Source organism: Haliaeetus albicilla, chromosome 5 (genome assembly GCF_947461875.1).
Source record: "Haliaeetus albicilla chromosome 5, bHalAlb1.1, whole genome shotgun sequence".
Lineage (NCBI taxonomy): Eukaryota > Metazoa > Chordata > Aves > Accipitriformes > Accipitridae > Haliaeetus > Haliaeetus albicilla.
Genome location: NC_091487.1, coordinates 10551983 through 10575508, shown reverse-complemented (window position 1 = coordinate 10575508; position 23526 = coordinate 10551983). Strand labels below are relative to the sequence as shown.

General features: G+C 47.9%; 1 protein-coding gene across 5 annotated transcripts in view; it reads left to right on the top strand.

The window, feature by feature from the left end:
• The window catches only part of INF2 (inverted formin 2), a 42482-nt gene that overhangs the window by 3675 nt on the left and 15281 nt on the right, over positions 1-23526 (top strand). For 3 of the 5 annotated variants that reach the window (XM_069783315.1, XM_069783314.1, XM_069783313.1), the window contains 10 exons: positions 15025-15433; positions 16768-16883; positions 17423-17582; positions 18260-18293; positions 19365-19506; positions 19610-19751; positions 20328-21215; positions 22437-22582; positions 22670-22731; positions 23346-23448. In XM_069783315.1, the coding sequence (XP_069639416.1) occupies positions 15040-15433; positions 16768-16883; positions 17423-17582; positions 18260-18293; positions 19365-19506; positions 19610-19751; positions 20328-21215; positions 22437-22582; positions 22670-22731; positions 23346-23448 (2187 nt within the window). In that variant the 5' untranslated portion in view covers positions 15025-15039. Of the gene's footprint in view, positions 1-1893; positions 1914-7702; positions 8160-15024; positions 15434-16767; positions 16884-17422; positions 17583-18259; positions 18298-19364; positions 19507-19609; positions 19752-20327; positions 21216-22436; positions 22583-22669; positions 22732-23345; positions 23449-23526 lie in introns of those variants that run through there. The other 2 variants (XM_069783316.1, XM_069783317.1) reach the window with 2 other exon arrangements.

Genomic DNA, 23526 nt, shown 5'->3' with positions numbered 1-23526 from the left:
GCCAAGCCTTATGATTGTTACCAGATGTCATAAGTGGTAGACGACGAGCCGATGGTATGGAACCGAATGTGGAAACAAATAGGAAGAGGGTGTGTGGAGCTCATGAGCCCCCGACTCACAGCCTGGCATCTACAACGGTTGTTGCACTTAAAAGCAAGTGGTTGTACGATGTGGCAGGTGAACATTTGTTGCTGTTTTGTCAACCTAGCCTTTCACATCTGCGGAAAGCATCAGGAGAGGGTCTAATAGCGTGATGGTTTTTCTGTTTGATGTAATGAACAGGTATTGTTCACAGATTCAGCTGTTTCTACTACTTTGATACCTGAGGTGACATTTCAAAGTGCTGGGAATGCTGAAGCCACAGATCAATGAAAATCTTAAGCAAGCAATAGTGTTTGCAAAAAGCTCTGTAGCATTTGACGGTGTATTTCAAGGTGCTCTGAAAAAGCTACTGAGCTGATAAAAGAGACCGGGCAAAGCCAGAAGGATGACTGAAAGCCAGTGGATGAAGTCCTCATCCCAGCTTTGGAGTCACTCAGCCGATTCCAAAATGTTTAAATACCTTAAAAGCAGCAGCTCACTTCAGAAGGGACATTGCTCCAGCACTATGTCCAGTAAAAAAAGTAAAGGCAAATGAAGAACTGCCAAATTTTGTAGTTAGTAGGGCACAATGCTGAACTTGGCATGGTTATAGTAGGTGTCACCAGGTGGTGCTATTTTGCATTGACTTCCCATTTGTTTTTCTTACCATGACCATTATTTTGCCTCGGCTGAGGTGTGTATGGTATTAATTAGGCGGAGTGTTTAAGGGCAGAGGAGGAATTTTCTCTTTGCATTGCTGCTCCATTAGAGTCTGTTGTGCAGGTCTCCTCAGTCAGTCCTTGGTGCTGGGAGGACTTTCCCAAAAGGGACACGAGAGAAACTCCCGTTGACAGGTTGCGTAGCTGCTTGCAGAGTACCCATAGGTTCAGTAACACTGATTTCTCCCCAGATCTGACTTGCAAAGCCTTCTGTTGCCTCTGCTGCTCCCAAGCTGATGGTTAATGCCGACGCAGGACATCACTAATGGCAGCAGGCCACCTCGGGACTGCGTGGGTCTCTGCTTTTCCAGCTGGGAGAGCTGAGTCACGTTTTAACGAGCGAGGACAGTGGAGGAACTTGGAAATCACTCCAGGAAAGTGTGGGAAAGGAGACACCCTGCAACCATAAAACCTCTAAATTTAGTTGGAGTTTAAAATGGAAAATGTTGGTGATTTTGCCCTTGTAGAGGTCAGGTGAATTTGGAGACCTGCGGGTCTGCTCCGCTCCCGTCTTCCCCGGGGAGTCGTGGCCGCCTGCCCCACCTCGCCTCCGGCAGGGCCGGTGCCACACGGGGAGACGTGCCAGCCCCGCCGCCGTCCCCGGGGCTGCCCGGCGAGCGCGTCCCTTGCTGGAGACACAGCCTCTCCCCAGCCCGCCCCGGCAGGCGGAGGGGACGGAAGGAGGGAAGCGGCAGCGGCAGCAGGGCCCGTTTCCTCTCTCCAAATCGATGAATGAGGACGGCATCATTTCTATTTATTTGTTACGTCGGTGAGCGGCTCTAGGAATAACTTTGTTACCCTCCGCTCTGTCAGTTAAATTGCATTATTTTTAATAAGACAGCTATCTCCGTCCTGCTTCTGTTGTGCTGGTTTCCCCTATCTGGGAACTGTCTACTCCTCGTCTGTCCTGCTCTTCTGTTAAGTCGTTGCCCGGCGTTCGCCGAAAGCAGCGAGCTAAGCGTTAGCGTTCTTTTCTGACAGAGCCCCCCGGTTCAAACAGAAGTTCCCGTGGTACGAGGTAGCAGCTTTATGAGCAATGCTTTTCTTCCCACAGCCTGCCAAGAAACCAAGCCACGGCAAACCAGCTCTGTCCACCGCCTGGCCCAGATCGAGGTCCTTCACCTAAAGAAAAGGCTGGTCCCTGCTGCCCAAGACTTTACTCCGAGGAGCGGGCGCAGCCCCTCGCGGGCCGGGTGTGCAGCCCGGGGGGCTGCGGCAGGAGGGGCGAAGCCGCACAGCCCCCCCACACACCGTTGGGTTTGCACTGGCTCGTCTCTTCCAGCCACGCTGCTCGCTCCCTCCGGTGCAGCGGGTCCCCCAGGTGCGCGGGGTGGCACCGGGGGGGTTCTGGGGTTCGGCTTTGGGCTTTTGCTCCCCCTTCGCTGCCCACAGCTGTGGACCTTGGGCGGCTGCCTCTGCTGCGTCGGTTGTGTGAGTAAGCCTCCCTCCCGCCCCAGAAACAACCACAATCTCCTCCTTTGTGTGTTTCTAGCTCAGAAAAGGCTGATTCATTCTCTGAAGCAGATTAATTACTTCTGCTATTTAAAAAAAAAAAAAAAAAGAAATCCTTTAGAGTTGGTCGGCTTAAGTTTCAGCTGCGTGTACAATGCAGTAAAGCAAATGCGCTCTGAGCCAGAGCAAAAAAGTTTGCACGGAAAAAGAAGCTGTGGGTTGCGACATTTACCTGGCACTTCAGCAGTGGGCTTTGCAATTTAGGAAGTCTTTGTGAACGTGTCTTGTTCCTGACTTACATGACAAGTGGTGCAAATTTGAGCCCACCATGAAGGTGAACAGGGGAACAAATATTTTTATTCCCTGATATGTTTTATAACTTGTTTCCCTTCTGGTTTTCATCATGCTGATGTGGCACCCGGCTCCCTGAGTAGCTTTCATCCGAAGCCTGGCTGAGCTGCTCTGTCTCTTCCTCAGAACGCTGCTTTCCAGCCTGCTTGGCTCTGCTCTCTTGTTTATGTGCTGATGGGCTGTAGTTCCACATTTCAGAACAAGCTGTCCAATATTCATGAGTTATTTTGTATTTACCCAGTCCTGAGGCTTCTTTTATAAGCCTGGGGATAAATTCTGTTTTTTGTTATTTCCATTACTGGAAATGGACTGAACCTCCATAACCATTACCAAGCCCTAAATCCGGCCTCTATTTATCTAGAAGGAAGGTAGGGAAAAGGACTGTCACAAAGCTGAATTGATTTACAAATCTGTAATTCCCAAACCCCTGTTCTGATAACACTTGTAAGCAAGTGTTGGAGCAAGCCATATGTGTAGGGATGAATCACTTATAAAATGATATCCTAATATTAGTTGTATATTTATTTATCAGATAAATATAGTGATTTTCCACTTGAAGATCAGATGCTCAGCTGGCATAAAGCACTGCAGCTCTTTGGGCTACGCAAACCTAAGGATATGACTGAACAACTGATTTCTTTGTAAAGAAAAAACCCAGTATCAACTACTTGTTTCTAAAGTGATTTAAATTATTATGCAGGAAAAAATAAAAGACATCAAAATGTTGGTATAAGATATCCTGCATGTAAGTTAGAGCTATGTATAGTAAGGTCATTTCGCCCCAGCATGAGAATTTCCCATCATAAACCTCCAGCTGGTTGGGCCATATTAAAATCCCTTCACATTCATTCCAAGGCTGAGTTAAAACTGGAAAGATAGTATCTAGGAGGACAACTTTAGGTCTTCTCGAAACAGCTGGACCAAGTACTGTAGCAAAGTGAAAGGTTAAGCTAGTCAATGTTCTAAGATTACTGCATTGTAACATAGGGACTTCAAACTTTTTCACCCAGCAGTAGAGAAAATAGTCTGAAGGCATCTTTGGAGTGGATTAGTTTTGAAATCATGCTAAGCCACTCTTCTGCAAGAATTTATTTTAAACGGCTCAAATGCTTAACTTCTTGAATTGGCAGCTGAGCATGTTCTCTGGTTACTCTTAGTAACATTCATATTCAGACAAGCTCACAGGAAAGTACCTGGCAGTATCTGGGTCTGTTCTCCTTAACGTGAGGAATCCTGGCTATGGTCAGCCTTATCGGAACAAAAATGTTCAGGGTGTTTGCTCTTGGGCTCTTCACCAGGTGAGATACCAGCCACCATGATTCATCGGCGGTTGAATGGAAAAGCTGATCTCAATAGGAGGGAGTCGTGTTTGCAGCCTGTTTGGAGAAAAGCTGGGAAAATGCTGCTTTCTTATGCACCATTCTGGTGTCTCAGTAGCTTTTTTCAGCAGAGACGTCTGGAAACATGAATATGGATCCAAGTAGCTCTTTGGCTTAGTGGTGCGTACAACCCTTTCCCCTGTGGAGCTCCTGCATCATACTGGTTTTCAGGGAAGAGCTATTCCCTGCCTGAAGATCATCCTTGTGCAAGTGGGGCGGGTTTGTGCCTGTGCCAGAGAAGTATGGCTAAAACCTGCACAGGACCTGCCTGCCTCTCTCCCTCTGGGGCAGGGCTCAAATGGTCTTTTTTCTGTAATTACAGCTTCTCACTGTTGCAGCACCAGCGTGTGCGCAAGGGAGCAGAGTTCAGCTGCCTCGGCAGCCTTCATCCTGGCAATTCCTAAGCGGTTCCCCTGCAGCCTTAGCACAGGTGTAATAAATGTATGCAGGATAAATAAACTGAATAAATATCAGGCTCTTTCCTCAGCCTGCGCTTAGGAGCACGTACGTCCTTTAGAAACCCATGCATGGGTCTGTGCCCTTTGCTCTGGATAGAACTGCCGGTGCAGTTTGGGGTTTTGGCAAAAAACTTTGTCATCGCCTGTCCAAAGAAAGCACCGAGATCCTCATGGTTAATGGTTTAATCTCCCCGGCTGGAAGCACCCTCCCCAAAACAGGATGTTTTTTTTGTTGCAGAAGCTTCCTACCAAAAGAGCTGCGGAGCAAATGTTTTGGATGTTTATAGCACATCAACCCCATTAAACACAAAGTTCCCGGAAATATGCGTGTGCTGGCAGTAGCAGAGTCCTTTATTTTCATTATCTGAAGTATCCATCAGAGAAAGACTACTTCAGAATGCTTTTTTTTTTTTCTTCTTCTTATAGCATCATCTAAAGTGAACATATTCAGCAGAAAAGCAGTCAGAGAGCTGGTCTGTGACAAGAGGGCTGGACGGGTGTCCGTCTCCAAGGAGGGTAGAGAAATTCAGTAAGCAGAAGAGCCAGCAGTCAGCTTTGTAGCTCCCATCTTGCTCCCACGACTTCCTGAGGATGCTCAGATGTCTCTGCTCCTCGAGGAGGGAGCAAACCCACTGCTTTCACTGTGCTCTCCCAATGCCTGGGAAGGTCATCGCTGGCCCACCCCATCTGCTCCCCAGCAGCTCTTCTGGCATCTGCTGCTGTCCCTGTGGCACAGGGTCATGCTGCAAAGGCCAGACACCTTCCCTTCCTTGTGGGCAGGGGGAGGATTGGGCTCTCCCCCTAAATTTGTCTGTCTTCACCTGGCCAAACCCCCTTTCAGTGCCCTTTCAGCACTTTCTTTGACACTGGTCCTTCTAACGTGGAATTCAGTTCTCAGATGAATGAAGGAGTCTTGTTAATTATCCAGACATTTTTCCCATACCCTAATTTTTCCCCTATAAACATGTGGTTGTCTTCACTGGCTCTATAGGAGCCGCAGTACCCAACAAGGCGGTCGCAGAGATGCGGAGGCGAATATTACACCTGTAATTCTCAAATACTGGCTGTGCTGATGTTTAGTAATTTAGTAGCAGATGATACCAGGCATTTTAGGCAGGATCACCTAAAAAGAGCCATCGCAGCAGACCTCTGGCTAGCATCTCTCTCTGCCAGCCAGAAATGAGCTGAGTGTCTCCTTTCCAAAATCCTTGACACAACTCACAAGAAAAGCCACAGGCACGGGAGCCGATTTCTCGCATAAATGTAGAGCAGCAAGAAGACACTGATTGCTGTAATCAGGAATAATCTAATTCCTAAGGGCAAATTGGGTGTATTTATTTCTGTTTAATTGGATTCCTGCATTTTGTGGACCCGCCACGTGGGCAGAGGAGCCACCATGCTGCGATCCGGAGGCAGCAGAGCAATACTGGAGCTGTAGAGGGTCTCAGCTCTTGTTTACCTAACGTGGGACTAAACTGTTAGCTCTTGATTTAGTCTGCCTGACTTTGATGTAATTACTGTTCGGAGGACCACCAAATCATCTGCTAGAAAATCAGGGTGAAATTGGGCTGATTTGCTGGGGGAAAACCATTCGTCCTCTCTCTGAAAGCAAAGTTGCTGGGACAGAAGCTCAGATGTGAGAGGGTGGATCCATCAAAGGATTTATGCCCTTAACCCCCTACATGCTGGTGGTGTGGGGGCAAGCAGAAGCATCCACGTGTCCACGAGCTGCTCCCGCGCGGGCTGGCATCAGAGGGTGGCGAGGGCGCGGGCAGCTGCCTGCAGCGGCCAGGCAGGGCTGCCAACGCCTGGAAGAAGCACAAGTGATGCACACGCTGGGAGCAGGAGCTGGGATCCAAACCCCCTTGTTTTTCTCAGCTACGGCCCATTGCTGCTGCTGTTCATGTGCCGTGGGACCCGCAGAGGGACACTGCAGCCCCAGAGCTGGTTTTTCTGCTTTCTAGCCCAATTTGTCTGCTTCTGTTTATTTTTGATGTGGGAGACAATGCAGCCTTTCTAAGAACACAAACCTTTCTGGCATATCTCACGGGTCCAGGCTTCAGATGAAACCTGATGGGAGCTGATAGCCCTTTAAATTTCTTCCGTGGTTGCGAGGACAGGAATTTGCAACATCAACAATCCTTTCTTTGCAGGAATTTTTCTTCTCTTAACCTTTTATTTTTTCCCTAAAACCTGGTGTGAGCCCCATCCTGCTCCCAAGAACTAGATTTGTGACTGACCTTTTGAGGATTCGCGGATTACGCTTCAGGAGTGCACATAACGTCAAGTGACATTCATTTGCTGTTGTAAAACCCATCATGAATTAACGTTTGTCTTGTATTGTATAAACACACCCTCAGAGTGCTTCCTACAGCAGGATGGGGAGCTGTGCAGAGTCATTTCCCTGGGTATTGAATTGTTATGGTGAAACTTCCTTAATTAGAAAGCAAGTTCGTCTCTTAAGGGCTAGCTGAATTTGGACCAAAGGGCAGAGAGGTCAGTGTATTTCTAATATTGGTGGAGCTGTGCTTATGTACACAAGGGTTGAGTTTCCCCACTAAGGCAGGAAAGCTCTTGCTGTGGGCTCCAACTTTTGATCTAGGGAGTTCAATTCAGGGTAGAGACCTCACAGAGTAAGAAAAAAACAGCATTTGAAGCCTAACAGCTACCCTGAGCCAGGCAGGAGGTCTCTGCTAAAATGGGCCATGTTGAAATATTCACAGTTTAATAATAACTGGCTTTCAGTTAACACCTCCCGAGAGGCTGAATGGATGCATTTTACAGCTGTGGCTCACAAACTAGTTTCCACGTGAAATCTCGATCAGAAAGGCACAGAGACATTTTCTGTTAAAAAGCTTTTAAAGTCTTCAGAGCCTGCTCAGCCCATAAAAGCTGGGCTGGACTGAAGCTCAGTGGGACCTTAGGGGTACCCCAGTGAGAGCAGGATTCCCGTCACCGAGCCCCTGCCTGGGGGACGCTGCCTGACCCTCCGACCCTTGCTTTGCCACCCTTCTCCTCGCTGCCGATCCCGGGCTGGGCGGCCTTGGGTCGGACATCCTCATTATTTTAAGCTGTCCTGGCTCTCCCAGCATTTCAAAGACCTCTGAGATCTTGCAGTGTTTAAAACCCTGGTGCCACAAAGCCAGAAAACCCCGCGCAGCTGATGCAAGGTGCAAGGGGCTGTCCCTGCTGCCTGCCACCCCCACGCTCTCCATCCCACCCACCCCGGCCATCCTTCTTTGGGTTTTTTTTTTTTCTTTTTTTTTTTTCCTTTCCTTTGCCAGATCATTTCCCTGCTTTGATCGTTTCCCTGCTCTGAGTCACCCCATGCCAGGACTGCTTTCTTGTGCTGGCGGATGGAGATGCAGCGCAAGCCTCCCTCCTTCCCAGCCCATGGGGAAGTGTCACCCTCCGAAGAGTGAATGAAGGGGGTGAGAAATGACATGCAAATGCCTTCCCTGTAGGCTACAGAAAATTCACTTCTTTGCACCTTTCCGAAGACTGGTATTTACATACTATTAGACGCCGACATCCTGTTGAACTTTCTTAGAGCATGTGATTTGCAGACACGCTCATTTGAGGATTTAGATTTTATTGACTGAAGGTTGCTTGGCAGAGAAGAAAATGAGCTGACTGGGGAAGTGAAGGCTCACACAGCCGGTCGAGAAGGGCCCTTCTGTGCGAGAGAGACAAGGGAATAATTTGGCTTCAGCTCTGAGGTAGGAATTCTTCCCTCTACCTGTTTTCTCTGTCCTCTTGGCATCCTGTGGAGGTGTTTAAAAACAAACAAAAAAAAGCAATAAAAGGCTTTTGGTTCTCATAATATCTGTTTGTGTGACAGCTTCCCGCTGAGTGGGAGCTGGGAGAGTCTTAGAAAGTTACCACCACACTGTCCATGTTGCTGGGTAACAGTTTCTGCTTCTCACATGACCCCCAAATCATAATAATCGTAATAATTGCATCCCAAAATGCTGAATGATGCTGGAATCGCTGGTAGGTGGATGTGCTGCCTCTGTCCGAGCGTGTGGGCACTGGAGCAGGGAGCGGGGGGCCCTCCAGACCCGCCTTACACCCCGTCAGGATATTCGTGGGATCCGGACCCGAGTCCCGTTCCTTTCCGGCTGGGTCAGGGCACCTCGCTGGCTCCCGTGGGTCTGCTAACGACAGCGGGGATGAAGCTCTGGTGAGATCAGGGTGAAGCGTTTGCAGCCCCATTTGCTGCAGTGCAGCTGGGAGCCAGCACCCTCTGCATGGGGCAAGTGCTGGCTACCACCCGGCATCCCTCCAACCCGAAATCCGCCGTGCCTCCGAAGTCTGGTGGTAGCATACGAGGATGCCGCAGGGCTCGTACCCACCGTGGAAAGCTTTTTAAATTGGTTCAGCTGATTTGGCACTCAGACAGATAGGGAAGGCTGGCACCTTGCTTCTGGCCAGGTCTCCCCAGTGGCAGTGGCCGTTCCCAAAGCAAAGGTCTGACAGCTGCACCAGCCTGATTTAAACCTGGCTTCCCGGGTTAAGGTAACTTGGTTATTGAGTGTCTTCAGACAGTGTTACTGGTGTAACAAAGAGTGGTTTTAAACCCATTTAAAGCTAAGCTAGTGCAACCTTTAAATACAAATAAGGCTTTAGGTGCCACTGAAGATCCTAACATAAACATCCTTGAGCATCAAACTTGAGCTTGATTTGCATGTAGTACCTATAGCAGCCTGATGATTTATTTACTTGTTTATTTACTGGCAAGGAAGAAGGCACCAGTGATTATATTTACCAGCATGGTTAATCCTGGTGTAACCCCACCACTGCCACTACATGTTGAATGGACACATTTACCCCTTGTGCAGGGCATCACATGATACCATAGCTTGTATTTGCCCAGCAGAGAGGAGCTGTGCTGGCACACAGCATCCTAATAGTGTTAGATGATAGGACTGAAGCAGGACAACGTGTTTTTCCTTTCTTTGTAAAAGAATAAGCTGTACTGGCAAAATACATATACATTTATACCAGTATGGTCCTTTTTGTCTGTGCACTGAAGTCCTTTTCTGGGAGTTCTCTGCCAGAAGAAGCCCTTGCCAGCCCCGTGCCACCCCCAGCCAGCACGTGGATGGCACAGCTCCTGCCCGCTGGCCGCAGCGGGCTGCGTGTCCGTGCTCCCTCATTTGCTAAAGACAAAACACTGCCCGTAACGGTGCGGTGCCTCTGAGGACACAGCCGACCCGGGCTGCTTTGCGAGAGCTCCTATTTGCCTCACACGGGGGCTGTGCCAAAGCAAAGCGTAGTGTGCCAGAGATTTCATGAACTTCTTCAGTAATGCCGAGCAAGATTAGGCCTCATTCCAAGACCTTTTAATTTTTTAAGCATGAATGACTCATTCTGGCCTCTGATACTGGGGAGATCAAGAATACATAGATCTGAAGGCGACTGAGGCTACTGGCTATGGCAGAAAAAGGATGGAGCAGCAGTTGGTTTGCGTGCTGAGGCAGGGTCTGGCGAGCAAACCGTGCTTTTTGTGTGCATGCCTCAATTTCCCACCATACCCTTACCATCAGCTTCCCTGGGAGACTGAGCATGCTGCCGGTTCCTACCAACGCTAATGGGCCCACACCAAGGGGTCAGGTTGGTTTATAAAATAGAGATTTGTGAGTCCCCCCCAACACTTCTTTTGGTGCATGGGAAGATGATTTCATTAGCCTGTATGTACGCCAGCTGTTCATAGGCTGCACAGGAGAACACAATAGTACAAATGAAAGCAACAGGAGAGGAGGAACAAACCCATCATGCTTCCTGAAGTGCTTTTGGAAAGCACAAAGCCAGGATGTTGTTTCTTTTTAGTGACTGAGTAGTCTGACATGTTGCAAAATACAAAGGCTCGGCATATTCCCAGCGGCAGAGTGGAAACTGGAACTATCCAGAAGCAAAACCTATCATTAGCAGTCAGCCAGGTAGAACGGGCTCCTGAGTGCCAGGAACTGGCATGGAAGGGAGGAGGGGCTGAGCAGCAAAAAAGAGCTTTTCTTAAGGGCCAGCGGTGTGCCCAAGCAGCCTTGTGGAGGGAAGCGGTCGGCTGTGAGGGCAGCACTTCGTGTCGGGATGCTCTCAGACTTCTTCAAAGGGCAGCAAGGAGCTGCTGTTCCCCCTCATGCCCCCCTGTCCTGCAGCATGGGCAGTGGGTCTGCTCCCAAAAAATCAGAATGGTTTTGACCTGTAATTTTTCTCCCTTTTGTTTTCACTCAATCATATTTAGTTGCCCTGAGAAAGCTCTTCTGACATGTCCTCCCAGGTCCTTGCTGTGATCCATGTCATCCTGGAGGCATGTAATAATTTAGACTGAAAGCTGTGCTGTGCAGCTCTGTTCTACACAGCATCACAGGATGGAGAAAGTATTGATGTGCCCTGATTTATCTCCCACAGATGTCATCTCCCTAGGAGCTGACTTGAAGGACAGAGGGGCACAGAAAACTGAATCTGGGAAGCACCTGATTCAAAAAGAAAGGAGGAGGAAATTTTATGAACTGGGTTGGATGGGAGGGAACATCACAGCTTTGCAAACCCAATGATCCGAAAAGATAGCACCACAAACCATAACGTTGCTGTAGCTGGGTGCAAGCGGACAAGCCTTTATGATGCCTTTATGTTTCCCAAAGGAATCTCTTCAAATTAAGAGTATTTTTGCATTGATGCTTCTTTAGTTGTCATTCCCCGACAGGCCTAACCAACCTCTGAGGGTGAGAAGTAAGATGAGGGGAGGGTTGCACGTATCACGGTGAACATTGTGGGCTGTGGGTGTCCCCACAGCAGCAAGCACAAGATGCTCCATCAGGATGTGCCCTAGGGAGCAGCACCCAGCACCGATGCCGAGCGCGATGGGAGGGCAGACCACGGGTGCTGCAGGCACAGTCGGACGCAGAGGCTGGGGACATTGCTTCCACCATCGCAGCCTCCTCTATGGCCTGGGCAGCAAAAAGCAAAGCTCCCCATGCCCTTCTACTGGCAGGTGGCGAGACGTATTCAGCCTTTCAAGTCTAGCGCCTTGTCTCTTTTTGTCAGGGGACTTTCCTTCCCTCAGCCAGCACAGTCTAAATGGCCTCTGTGAGACAGCCAGATAGATGCATTCCATTTTAATCCCTTATCTGTCTCACTCTGCTGAGATCATTTACCTGCTAATAAGCTCCTGTGGTCAGAGATAAAAGGCGAAACTACCAGCCCTTTAAGGATGATGCTTTGCAACACTGTGCTTCATGGAAAATATGGAAAGATGTTGCATTCATAATATATCACTCATATCTGTGTTTGTAAACAGATTTATCACACCATCTGCAGAATTGTACTGCAGTCTCCTCCATATTTATTTCCTTTCCATTTATATAGTACAGCTCCTATTTATTTTATTCCCTTTTTACGGTTAGATACATTAGCCATCTTCTTTTCTTCCCTACAGAAAGAGTGCACTCTCTGTGGGGGAGAGTATTTAATCAATCCAATTTGTTCAGCTTAGTCCATAAAAACACAAGCCAGTACTGTTTGGAGAGGTACCTGCCTGGGTTTGTTTCTCATCTCTTCACATCTGTGCAGAGCAGGTGGGGAGGAAAGGATAATTCAGAACAAATCCACGGGTAAACAGGATGCTCTGTCAGTATTTCCTTTCTGCTGTTGCACTGGTTGAGTGTAATTTTCAGAAATCAGCTAAGCCTAAGGTCAATAATGCTATTATAATCTCTCTGACCTTCTGTAGCTGATACGATATCTAATGAAGTATTTCTACAACTGGGAGCAAAAAGCCAGCCTGCTTTGTTATCTGGTTTGATAAGAAACCTCTAGTCACACGCAAATGAAAAAAGTGATTCACTGAGCATAAAAAGAAGTCACACTGAGAGAAAGGGAAGCTTGTGGTCGGCAGCCACTTCTGCAGCCCCTCGGCTGAGCAGCACGAGCCCCGGCACAGCTCCAGGCAGGGCAGAGCCCGGACATGAGCCGGGGGGACCGTCCTCCTCCAACGGCTGCTCCTGCAGCAGGACCACGAGGCTCTTCCATGCACGCGAGGCCCAAAACCAGATTCTTCTGCTTGGGACACCCTTTCACTTTGGGGAGAGGAAAGAGTCTGGGTTACAGCAGAGCCAAGAGGAGGGACGAGTCCCAGGCAGTGAGCCAGGGCTTGGCCACCGCTGCCAGCGCTGGGATTTGTCCCCATCCCCTGTGCAGAAGTAGAAAATCCAGGACAGTCGGTTCCTCCTCCCAGGTGGGAGGCTGAGGGACCTTGGGTCTTTGCGGAAGCCACCGAAGGACGGGGCTGGGCAGGATGAGCTGTGCTGCACCCTGGATGGATGGTCCTCAGCACTGCCCCACGCTGAAAGTCTGGCCTTGACCCCGGGCACTGGAAGAGGACTGCTGGGCTCGATGCACAGCACGGGGAAGGATTTGACCGCAGCTCCTTAGAAGCACCGCTCCAGCCCCATGACTGTGAATTTGCTGCAGGGAGAGGTGTAGGACACGGACCCATAGCCAGGGCTGTGACCCTGGGGGCAGGACACTTTTGCTCCTCTCCCTCTGTGGAGGGAGGATTTCTTTTCTTTGCATTGAGCCTAACCCAAATTCCTGGGCTTCGGTACAGAGGAGCGACTGGGGGTGACTAACTCCAACAAGAATTTTACCAAGAATGAGTCAGGGCTCTGGGCTGCAGACAGTGATGACAAATCTCAGAAATTCAAGCCTGTACTTTGGCAGGAGGGATTGCCGTTTGGGTTTTGGGGGTTTTTATATGGTCCTTTTTATGATTTTTTCAGCTGTACAGTGTGTTCTCAGATGGTATATTTGCAACTTCATGTTTTTCAATCGTGACCATCATTTTTTCAGATAACAGAACAGTGAACAACTGGGCACTTGGCCAGCTCTTTCCCCACTGAAGCAAAGGGAAACTCTGCAAGAGGGTTTCTCCAGAGCTTTCTAAAAGAATTTTCTGTGACCCTATCCCGCTAACAACCCCACCTTCTGACCCTTACTCAACATAGCCGTTGATGCTGTGAGCTGTGAGCTGAATGCTCCTGCCAGAGAGTCCCACCATCACCTTTTCCCATGAGAATTGTTCGGGATCTCTCAAATATCCCATCCCATCACACTTTGCATCTTTCCAAGAGGCATGTTTAGGCCTATAATATCATGCCTGCCACAAATTGGTGAGCAAACTTCTTGGCTGTGTATTTGCCAAGGGGTGACTGGCAAAATGAAACTTTTGGGTAAACCAGAAGCCATGTGGCTCTGCTGCGGAAAAGCAGCCAGGACCTTTGTCAACAGTACAGTCCCCAGGAAAAATCACAAGGCAGGCTTTAAAATAACGAGATTATTTCCAACCATTGTAAATGGTCCATCTTTTATCTTGGCTTTCTGGCAAATAAAACCTTTCAGAGATGTCTCAGTTTAGATTTTTCAAGCCTTTTCCTGACACGCTGCAGGGCTAGAAACCCTTGTGCTGTAGCTGGTAAGGGAAAGAGAGACTCTCCCATATCTCCTTCGATCCTGCAGGAGCTGGGGTTTGGGAGCCAACTGGCCCCCAGGTTATTTTGAGCCCCGTGTGGGCCCAGGGAAGCAGAGGTCCCAGTGGCGTGGCAGGGAGGGGAGCTAGCGTTAGTGGCTGGCTTTGGGTCCAGCAGGTTTATTCCCCTTTTGTGAGACAAACTGTCCTCTCTGGGAGCAATTCAGCTTTAAACCGATTGCATTCAGCTTTGTAAAGGCCTTGCATTGTACAACTTAATCACTGTGGGACTGAAAAATAATAATCCTGCCTAAAACCAGAAAATTTGGCTTTGCTATTTCTCTGTGCTGAATCAGCTCCTCACTCTCCTTGCTGCTAACAGCATGGCAGAGACAGGCCATGTCCTCCAGAGAGATGGGCCTTGAAGAGATGCTCTGCATCTCCAAAAAGGCGCACTGCTGTTTCCATAGCCTCCTGCTGCTGCCCCTTCGCTTGCAACCTGTCAGGCTCTCACGTTATCACACGCAAGCAGCACGTTTTGCAAACATATTTGCTATTACAGCAGACAGGAAAAGATTAAGTGAGTGTTATAAAACTAACCTCTGCATCAGTCAAAAGAAACAAAAGCAAAAAATAACAAGGTAATCAGATGCTCTTATGAGCAGGATATGCTCAAAATTACTTCTCCATCTCATTACAAATGCTTAGAAACTGCACAGCCTCTCCAGTGCAGTGAGATTTTAAACTGGATAATGGGCATAAGTAGCTCAGAGCTGTTAATGCGACTTCCAACCTTATCCTTTTGCTGCATGAAAATAGGTAGTAGCTATTGACTGGTGTAAATTGGCTACTTTTAAAGCTGTATTTGCTGGCTTAGATGTGCTAAGAGTCTCTCTACAATTTTCAGGGCCTGAATGTAATGTGTGTGGTTAAGGAGGGGATATATTGAGTTTCTTCAGCAGAGGACTGGTTCCAGTGTGTGCCCTACATGCTGGAGAGCTGGGGACCTGCTGCAGTTGAGCTTTACATCCCAATCACTAAGAGAAAAACCAGGGCTGCTGGACGGTTGTTCGTCAGTCCAGGCAAGCTTCTCACTTTGTCTTTTCATTTTCTTTCAGGACAAACTGTTCACGATGTCAATCAAAAAGGAAGGTGCCCACAAGAAGTGGGCTGCCCTGAAGGAGAAACTCGGACCCCAGGAGACTGACCAGTCAGAGGCCAACCTGGAAAATGCAGAGCCAGAGCTGTGCATCCGTCTCCTGCAAATGCCATCAGTGGTAAACTACTCTGGGCTGAAGAAGCGGCTGGAGAACAGCGATGATGTCTGGATGGTCCAGTTCCTGGAGCTGTGCGGGCTGGACCTCCTGCTGGAGGCCCTGGACAGGCTGTCCGGGCGAGGAGTGGCCAGGATTTCTGATGCCTTGCTTCAGCTCACTTGCATTAACTGTGTGCGAGCGGTCATGAACTCCCACAAAGGCATCGAATACATTGTGAGCAATGAGGGCTACGTTAGAAAACTCTTCCAAGGTGAGAAGACATCTTCCTGTTTCATTCATCACATGTGGCACAGGGGGGAACTTCCATGTTGCTTGTCCTCCTGCCTCGCACCAGGCAACTGATTAATGAGGTTGTTTTCTTCTTTAAAATAATACTGCTTTGAAATGACATTGCCTTTACCACCCAATGCTATTTCCACACAAATATCGTCATAGTTTACTGAGAAGCCAGGGATAAAACCAGCCTTAGCTGTACGCAGGCATGAGAAGTCCTCAACCCTTCGGCTGTCAGCAGACATTTGCTATTTAGTCTTTGGGAGCCCCAAGGGCAGAGGGAGAGGTATTGAAAGGGCATGGAGACTTGTAGCCTGTAAAGAGGAGGGAAGGTGGCATGGTTTAGACTCAAGAGAGCACATTCTCTGCACTGCTCAGTCTGTTCCTTCTAGAATATGGTAGGTAATATCACTTACTTTCTGCTGCCATTCACTTGGCTTGTCATTAGGTATGAAACTCGTCAGGGCATCTCCTAGGACTTATTGTACAGCACTTAATGATGATGGTGCTGGGAGGATAACTTCTGTGCTGCTTCACAGAGCTGAGATCACCGCTGTGCCCAGAAACCCTTATTAATAATTCTTTAAAATGCATTTATTCTGAAAGCTAGCTTGCCCCCCTCTTCAGTTTTGAAGTCCTTTTTCTTCCTCTCCACCCTGTATTTTCTTAACTAGTGTGAAATACAGAGCTGGCATTTTTGTGCTGTGAAAAACAGGCCGGTACCCTGGGCTTTTCAGTGGTCAAGCTTCTTTGTGCACTAATAAAGGAAAAAATAAGATGGTCTAATCCACTCCTCCCAACTCCCGGGGCTCACAGAGAAAGAGTAGTGGAAAAAAGAGAATACATGGGGACTGGTTAGAACAATTGGCCTACTTGATATGCATGTGGGGTGTTTCTGCACTAAAAATAAGACTCATTAATTGAAGAAAATGGTTCATCTGCTGTTCTAGAAAATACCCATATGTGAAAATGGGAAATAAAATGTGTGATTGCGAGTGCTGAGATCTTGGCTGCTGTTGTAGTGCACCACTGGTACATGGAAAAAATGAACACCTACAAGGAGCACCAAAATGCCAATAGGGTACCTGAACTAGCATTTACTGTTCCCAATAGAAGTAACTACCAGATATTGCTATTGGGATGGAATATCTATAAATTGAGATATTTTTCTTCCCATCTTCCACCTTCTGGCTCCACTCCTTCAATCTGTTTTTCTACCACTGGTCATAAGCCATGTAGCAGAAGACACTGAGATTCAGAACATTAATGTCATTATAAATTCTTTTTTGTTTTGTTTTGTTTTCCCTCCAGCACTTGACACAACTAATGTCATGGTCAAAAAGCAAGTGTTTGAGCTCCTGGCTGCACTGTGCATTTACTCATCAGATGGCCATGCTTTGGCTTTGGATGCCCTGGACCATTACAAGGCAAGTGTTGGGCTGCAGCAGGGGTACGGCTCTGCTCTGATCCATGCAGGTAGATCTATGTACCACAGAAAAGGGATGGGAATTAAGGCCATTTCGCATCATTTTGGTAAGAGAGGCAGGGATTTATAAGGTGAAAACTGGAGGAAATTTGGCCTGGTCAGCATAAGCCCATGGTGCTGCTCTGTGACTTGTCTGGACAGATGACTGCCAACCACAAGATCCCTTTTGGCAGGAAAAGCACTACCAGATTAGCAAAATAGATAATGCCACATCCATGGGTTTCATTGGCCACAAGCCCAGGTAGGTGCATCAGTTATCAGAAAGCATAAAGGAGTCCAAGAGGAGTTTCACTGACTTTCTCTGCTGACCAGACCCCGCTCCATGATGGGGGAGTGCTGCTTTTATCTGTATCTTCCTGTCTTGTGCACAGTGGGATAAACTGAGAGGTTTTAAGACGCTAATTCCATCTGAGAGCCTGCACCAAAGTGGTAGATGTTTCTGAACTGTCTGAACAGAAATTTCACTTGTGTTATTAACAGAGTGTGAAGAACCAGCAGTATCGATTCAGCGTCATAATGAACGAGCTCTCCAACACAGATAACGTGCCATACATGGTGACACTGCTGAGTGCTATCAATGCCATCATACTGGGTAAAGAAGAGCTAAGAACAAGGACACAAATCAGAAATGAGTTCATAGGTAAGGATGTTTGTTGCACCTAACTTTCTCTGGAGAAAATCAGTTGCCAAGCAGGTTTATTTTCAGATGTATCCATAAGGTGACTAAAGAGGGCTGGGGAGCAAAACTGCAAATATTAAAGGCAGGCTCCTTTTTTTTTTTTTTTTGTCTTTTGGTCTCTATGTACTTCAACAACCTTTCTGTAAACAGATTTTTTAGACCGTGCTGCTTTCCAATAGCTTCGATCTTTTCTGGAATCCCAGCAGCACTGTATCACTTGAGCTTCTTTGACACATTTCTATAACCAACCATCTTATGTAGCCCCATTTCCATATGTTACAACTTCTCATAAGAGTACATAAGGTTTCTTCACCCTGTGTGTACTCAGATGAGCCACTGAAGCTGCCCTGTGAGTCAGAAATACTTTCCAACTGCTTGAATACCGGGATCCTAGGTACCGTTGTTAGGATTCACCTCACATAATGTGCGCATCTGAGCTGGTGAGCCTGGGCTTCATTTCTTTCTGTGGAGAGCAAGGGACATTTAACCACAGCGTTCATCTGACTGATCCATCTGAAGATATTTTCACTTTTTCTCTCTGCAAAAAGTGTTTATGAGCATAACATTATATAAAGATCATAACAGATCAGTACCAGGTAGGTCATAATGCCAATATATCTATTTTTTTGTTCTCCCAGGGCTTCAGCTATTGGATATTTTAGACAAGCTAAGGTAAGGATCACTGTTTAAATTTTCTTTTATAAATGAGATTCACAGTAACGCAGCTATGGAAACTTAATACTTAATCAGCCTTCAGCTGTGTGAAGTGAAGTGTACCCGGGTGGAGCGGACCATGCTTTTGTGCACCCATTACACAGGAACCAGAGGCATTAGGCCAGTGTTAAGATGGTCTTGCCAACCACGGTGTCACAGGGACAGCTGTTGGCACAGATGGCGTTGACAAAGGCTCTGGGCACAGGTGGAGCAAGGCTCAGCAACGTCCTCATTGAGGCTGCGTTTCAGACTGAACCTGAAGTGACGCTGTGGGCTCACTGAGCAGCTTGCTATATTCAAAATGCCTTCACTGCTGGTGTTGGTCCCAGAAGCATCCAGCTAAAACAATTTACTAGTGCATACATGGACATACCTAGCTTCACAGTTTCTTAATTTAAAAATGATGTCGTGTCAGAAACACCCATGATGAATTCTAGAATGCATTATATGTGAGTTGCAGTTATCCACATAACTGGAATTGCTCTGTTCAACCCCATAAAAATTAGAGAAGAGAAGATCTTTCAATAGTGCCAACTAGCAAGGGTGGAGTTCCTGCACTGAGTGGTCTCGAGAATGCTGAAAAAGTTGGCTTTAGAGTATTTGGGTTTTTTTTTTAATCCAGTTTTGAGTAACAGAGAAGGAAGTTTTTCGAACAGAAACATCACTGGAATATTTTCAATTTGTCTTGACTTTAAAAAAAAAAAGAAGAAGGTGGCCCAGTTTCAAAAGGTGGAAATGCCACTCTGTTGTTACAGCTCCAAGAAGCCCATACAAAGCATACACTGGCCCAGGCTATGCCATGAAAAGTCCCATTCATTTGCATGTCTTGACTGTAGAAAGAGGTACATTCAGTTCAAGAAAGGATGCACTGATGGCATTTGATCCTTTATAAATAAGGTAGAGTTGGGTACTTTCAACACCGACTGGCCGAGTCTGAGAGGCAAAGAGATAAAAGCCATTAAAACAAAAACAATCATCTGAAAATCAGTGAAGGGCTCTCCAGTGAAAATGAATGCTGTAATATTGCAGAGACATAGAGGAGGAGGATCTGCTTATCCAGTGTGATACATTTGAGGAGTTCAAGATAGAAGATGATGAGGAATTATTAAAGATATGTGATGGGATAAACATGAACGATCATCATGAGGTCTTTTCATCTCTCTTCAATAAAGTAAGTAGGCCCTCACATGGGGTGCAAAGTCATGCAGTGGCAAAGTTAACACACTTTGCTTGGAACCGGTCTTGCTGTGATGGAAAGCTGCCCTGTCTTCCAGGTGAGCCGCTCTCCGGTCTCCATCCAGCTGCTGTCCATCCTCCAGAGTCTGCTGCACTTGGAACCATCTCATCACTCCAGCCTCCTGCTGTGGGAGTCCTTGGACGCGGTAGTGAACAGAGCCCTTTTGCTTGCAAATGACAGTAAGAATGACGTATCCATCCAGCCTTGCACTCTCCTCTTGTTTTCCCTTGTCCCATCCACTGCCCCCAGAAGTCCTTCCCAAATGCACAGAAAATAATCTATGGGACTTGCTAAGAGCTGAACAGAAGCTGGGACCAAGCTACACCTCCTGCATAGGGTCAAGTCTTGATGCGAAGCCCCAGCCATACGGATGCCAGTGAGAGCTGGCCATGTTTAGCAGTGGGCTCAGGATTCACGGTCTTGCTTTGATCCTTAAGCCCTGAGCTTTGGGTCATGGGACTCAGTGGGAATCTGTCCTCATTGGCATCCTGCCGCTGATGCTGCCTAGTCTTACTGGCAGGCATGCTCAAAACAGTGTTTGTGGGCCAGGACCATGGGAAGGAAATTGCCCGGAAGCTAAAAGTGCAGTTGTGTAAAGTGACATTAGGGAGTGGGCAAAGTGACACCAGGCAGTGGGCTCAGTGACACCAGGGAGTGGGCTCTGTGGCTCCAGATCTGCTGCTTGGTGAAGGTTGAATAGCATGAACCAACCTTTCGGCCCCATCCACTTCTCTGACCCCAACTCATGTCTCTAGTCCAAGGGAACACAGTTGAAGAAGTCATTGAGAGGCTGCTATCTATCAAGAAGCATCCAAACAAGCAAAAACGAGCTGAAAACCGGCTGTCTGGGAGTGCGAATGGAGGCATCCAGGCTGAGCTAGAACCACGTGCACATGCAGCTCAGAGCCCAGCAGGATCATCAAACCCCTCCAAGGCACCAGCAACTCCCTCAGGGCCACCCGCCAACGAAAAGATCTCATCCTCCCAGCTCACAGCCTGCTCTGCTTTGCCCGAGACATCTAACCCTCCCCCCAACACTGCTCCCGCCCCAGCACCTCCACCCCCACCACCTCTGCCCCAACCCTCTGGCACAGCAGCTGTGACCCCCACGTCCCCCACGATGAATGCACCTCCAGCCTCTCCACTCCCTGGCATCCCTCCACCCCCACCCCCATTGCCTGGCATGGAGGGTATCCCCCCTGCTCCACCCCCATTGCCTGGCACGGTGGGCATCCCTCCCCCTCCACCCCCATTGCCCGGCATGGGTGGCATCCCGCCCCCTCCACCCCCGCTGCCTGGTATGGTGGGCATCCCTCCACCCCCACCCCCATTGCCCGGCATGGGTGGCATCCCTCCACCCCCACCCCCATTGCCCGGCATGGAGGGCATCCCTCCACCCCCACCCCCATTGCCCGGCATGGAGGGCATCCCTCCACCCCCACCCCCATTGCCCGGCATGGAGGGCATCCCTCCACCCCCACCCCTTCTGCCCGGCATGGCAGGAGATCATATAGAAGCTGTGGTGGCCTCCCAGTTCAGCTGTCCTCTTGGCTCGGGCAGGCCTCCCCACAAGACGATGAAGACGCCGACGTTGAGAATGAAGAAGCTGAACTGGCAGAAGCTGCCCTCCAACGTGGTGAGAGGTGGGTGCTTCTGGCGTAAAGTCACGGCTGCTTCAGGGGTCGCCCAGGGGAAGAAACACTGTCTTTGAGTTTGTCAAATGTAGTTGACTCCATTTAGATACAGAACTTCCCTCATTTCCATCACATCTGACCTGCAGAGCTTAAATAAATAAAAGTGGCATGAAACCGCTAATAGAATATAATAACCATTCCAACTAAATCAGTAGTTTGGAATAGTTTGTTTATAACTAAAATACTTTGAAATTAAAAGAAGGAGGAGGGATGGGAATATTTCTGTAATCCACCATGACATGCCTTAGGTTTGAGTTTTCAACAGGCCCTGATCTGGGTTCCCCAGACTTTTGTTCCCCAGTTCATCTATACTTGTATCTGGGTATATTAAAGTCATGAGTAAGAGTGCAGGTAAGGATCATATCACAGTTTGAGAAGGACATTGAAAGAATTGGAGAGCCATGAGAATCATTGACTTGTTTCTTGATTTTTGGGTTACATTTCCCTCTCCTAGTGGATCCAAAGAGGAGCATGAAATGTGAGAAGAAGCCAGGACAGGCAACGTCAGCTTTGCCCTAGACAAGCAAGGCATCCACTGCATGGAAGCTGGCATAGATGAAGTATAAATAAGGCGTGTTTTCAATCACAGGAGCAGTTAATTGTTGATATTCTTTCAGTAGAGACTTCTACAGGCATGTTTGGGTGATTTTTTTTTTTTTTAAAGATTTTTAAGGCAGTGCAGTGGGAATTAATTCAAGCAGTCCTATAGCCAGCATTATACAAGGAGGCTCTATCATAAAATGAAAAATGGAGGAAGACCACAGTCAGAAAATGTCCAGGTTGTGGCCAGGAAGCAAAAAGAACATCAGCCATGGGACTAGAAAACAAATGGCCAAGGTCCATCTCATGCTGATCCAGTTTGCCTACCATGGAGGAGAATGCAGTCGTATAGGGAGGGATGGGGCTGTATGGCCTCTGTGTGCCCAGTGCTTCATCCCCTTACCAGCACATCTTGGGGTAAAGCACCAGGTTTAATTACCCTTCAGGCCCTTTGGATCCTGCCTGTGGGACTTGCCCCTCCTCAATAATTAGCATTTTTCAGGACTCATATGTCTCTCCTTATTTCATTCATCTTCTGAGAAGTGTCCCTTCCAGCAACTCGCATTGCCCCAGAAGCCAGGAGCTTTCAGCTGTCCCTGTAGCCAGTCTGAACACCTTGTCTTTTTTCAGAAAGTCACTCAATGTGGGCTTCAGTGAGCAGCAGCAGCGAGGAAACTATAGAGCCCAATTACACAAGCATAGAGCAGCTGTTTTGCTTTCCACAACCAACCCCCAAGGAGAAAACAGCCACACCAGTGAAGGCAGAACCGAAGGAGGTGAGGAGGTTCCCTCTCGTTCTTTTGAATAAAGATCACTGCAGACCGCTCATCTAATATGAGATATCTTCTTTTTCTTTAATGAAGATCACATTTTTGGACTCCAAGAAAAGTCTCAATTTGAACATATTTTTGAAGCAATTTAAATGGTAAGATATAGCCAATTTTCCTGACAGTTGACAAAACTGAGCAGGTTTTGCATAGTATCTGGAAGGTCCTCATGAAATCTGTTCTAGCCAATGCGCTTTGGTGGTCTGTGTTACTGAAACATCTGAACATTTCCCAGTTTGTCCTACACTGTCTCTAAAATACTGAGTTTAGGGATTTAATTATGTTTTCACATAAAACATCCCCATATGTTGGCAAAGGTGTTACATCTCCATGTTGCAGATAAAGTTGTGGCACAGACTCTTGGGGTGAGACACCTCTGTAGGTCAAATTCCTCCTCAAAACAGGGCCAATGGAGACATTAAGAATTAAATTTTCTTTTAAGGTAGTCAAATGCCTAGAGACAAAGATCTGAGTTGCAGGATTGATCTCTGGCCTTGAGTCATTTGACCAGGGCCAGAAACAAAATCTGGGGCATAGCAGGGATCCAGGTCCTGATTCTAAGTTAATCATGGGGACATATCTTTTGTTTTGGATTATTGTGGCTCTCCCTAGAGAAAGCACGGAGCGCTTGCACAGGTACATGTCTCGGTAGCATGTGATTGTGGAAGACGGGTCTTTGGGTGACAGCTGACTCTGCTCCTCCTCCCTGCAGCTCCAACGAAGAGGTGGCTGCCATGGTCCAGAATGGGGACCGGACCAAGTTCGACGTTGAGGTTCTGAAGCAGTTGCTGAAGCTGCTGCCTGAAAAGCATGAGGTAGGAGGAAAAACGGTACCCTTAGTTCACAAAGCTGAACACTCAGTGCAGTCCTGCAGTCTTGATTTTTTATTTCTC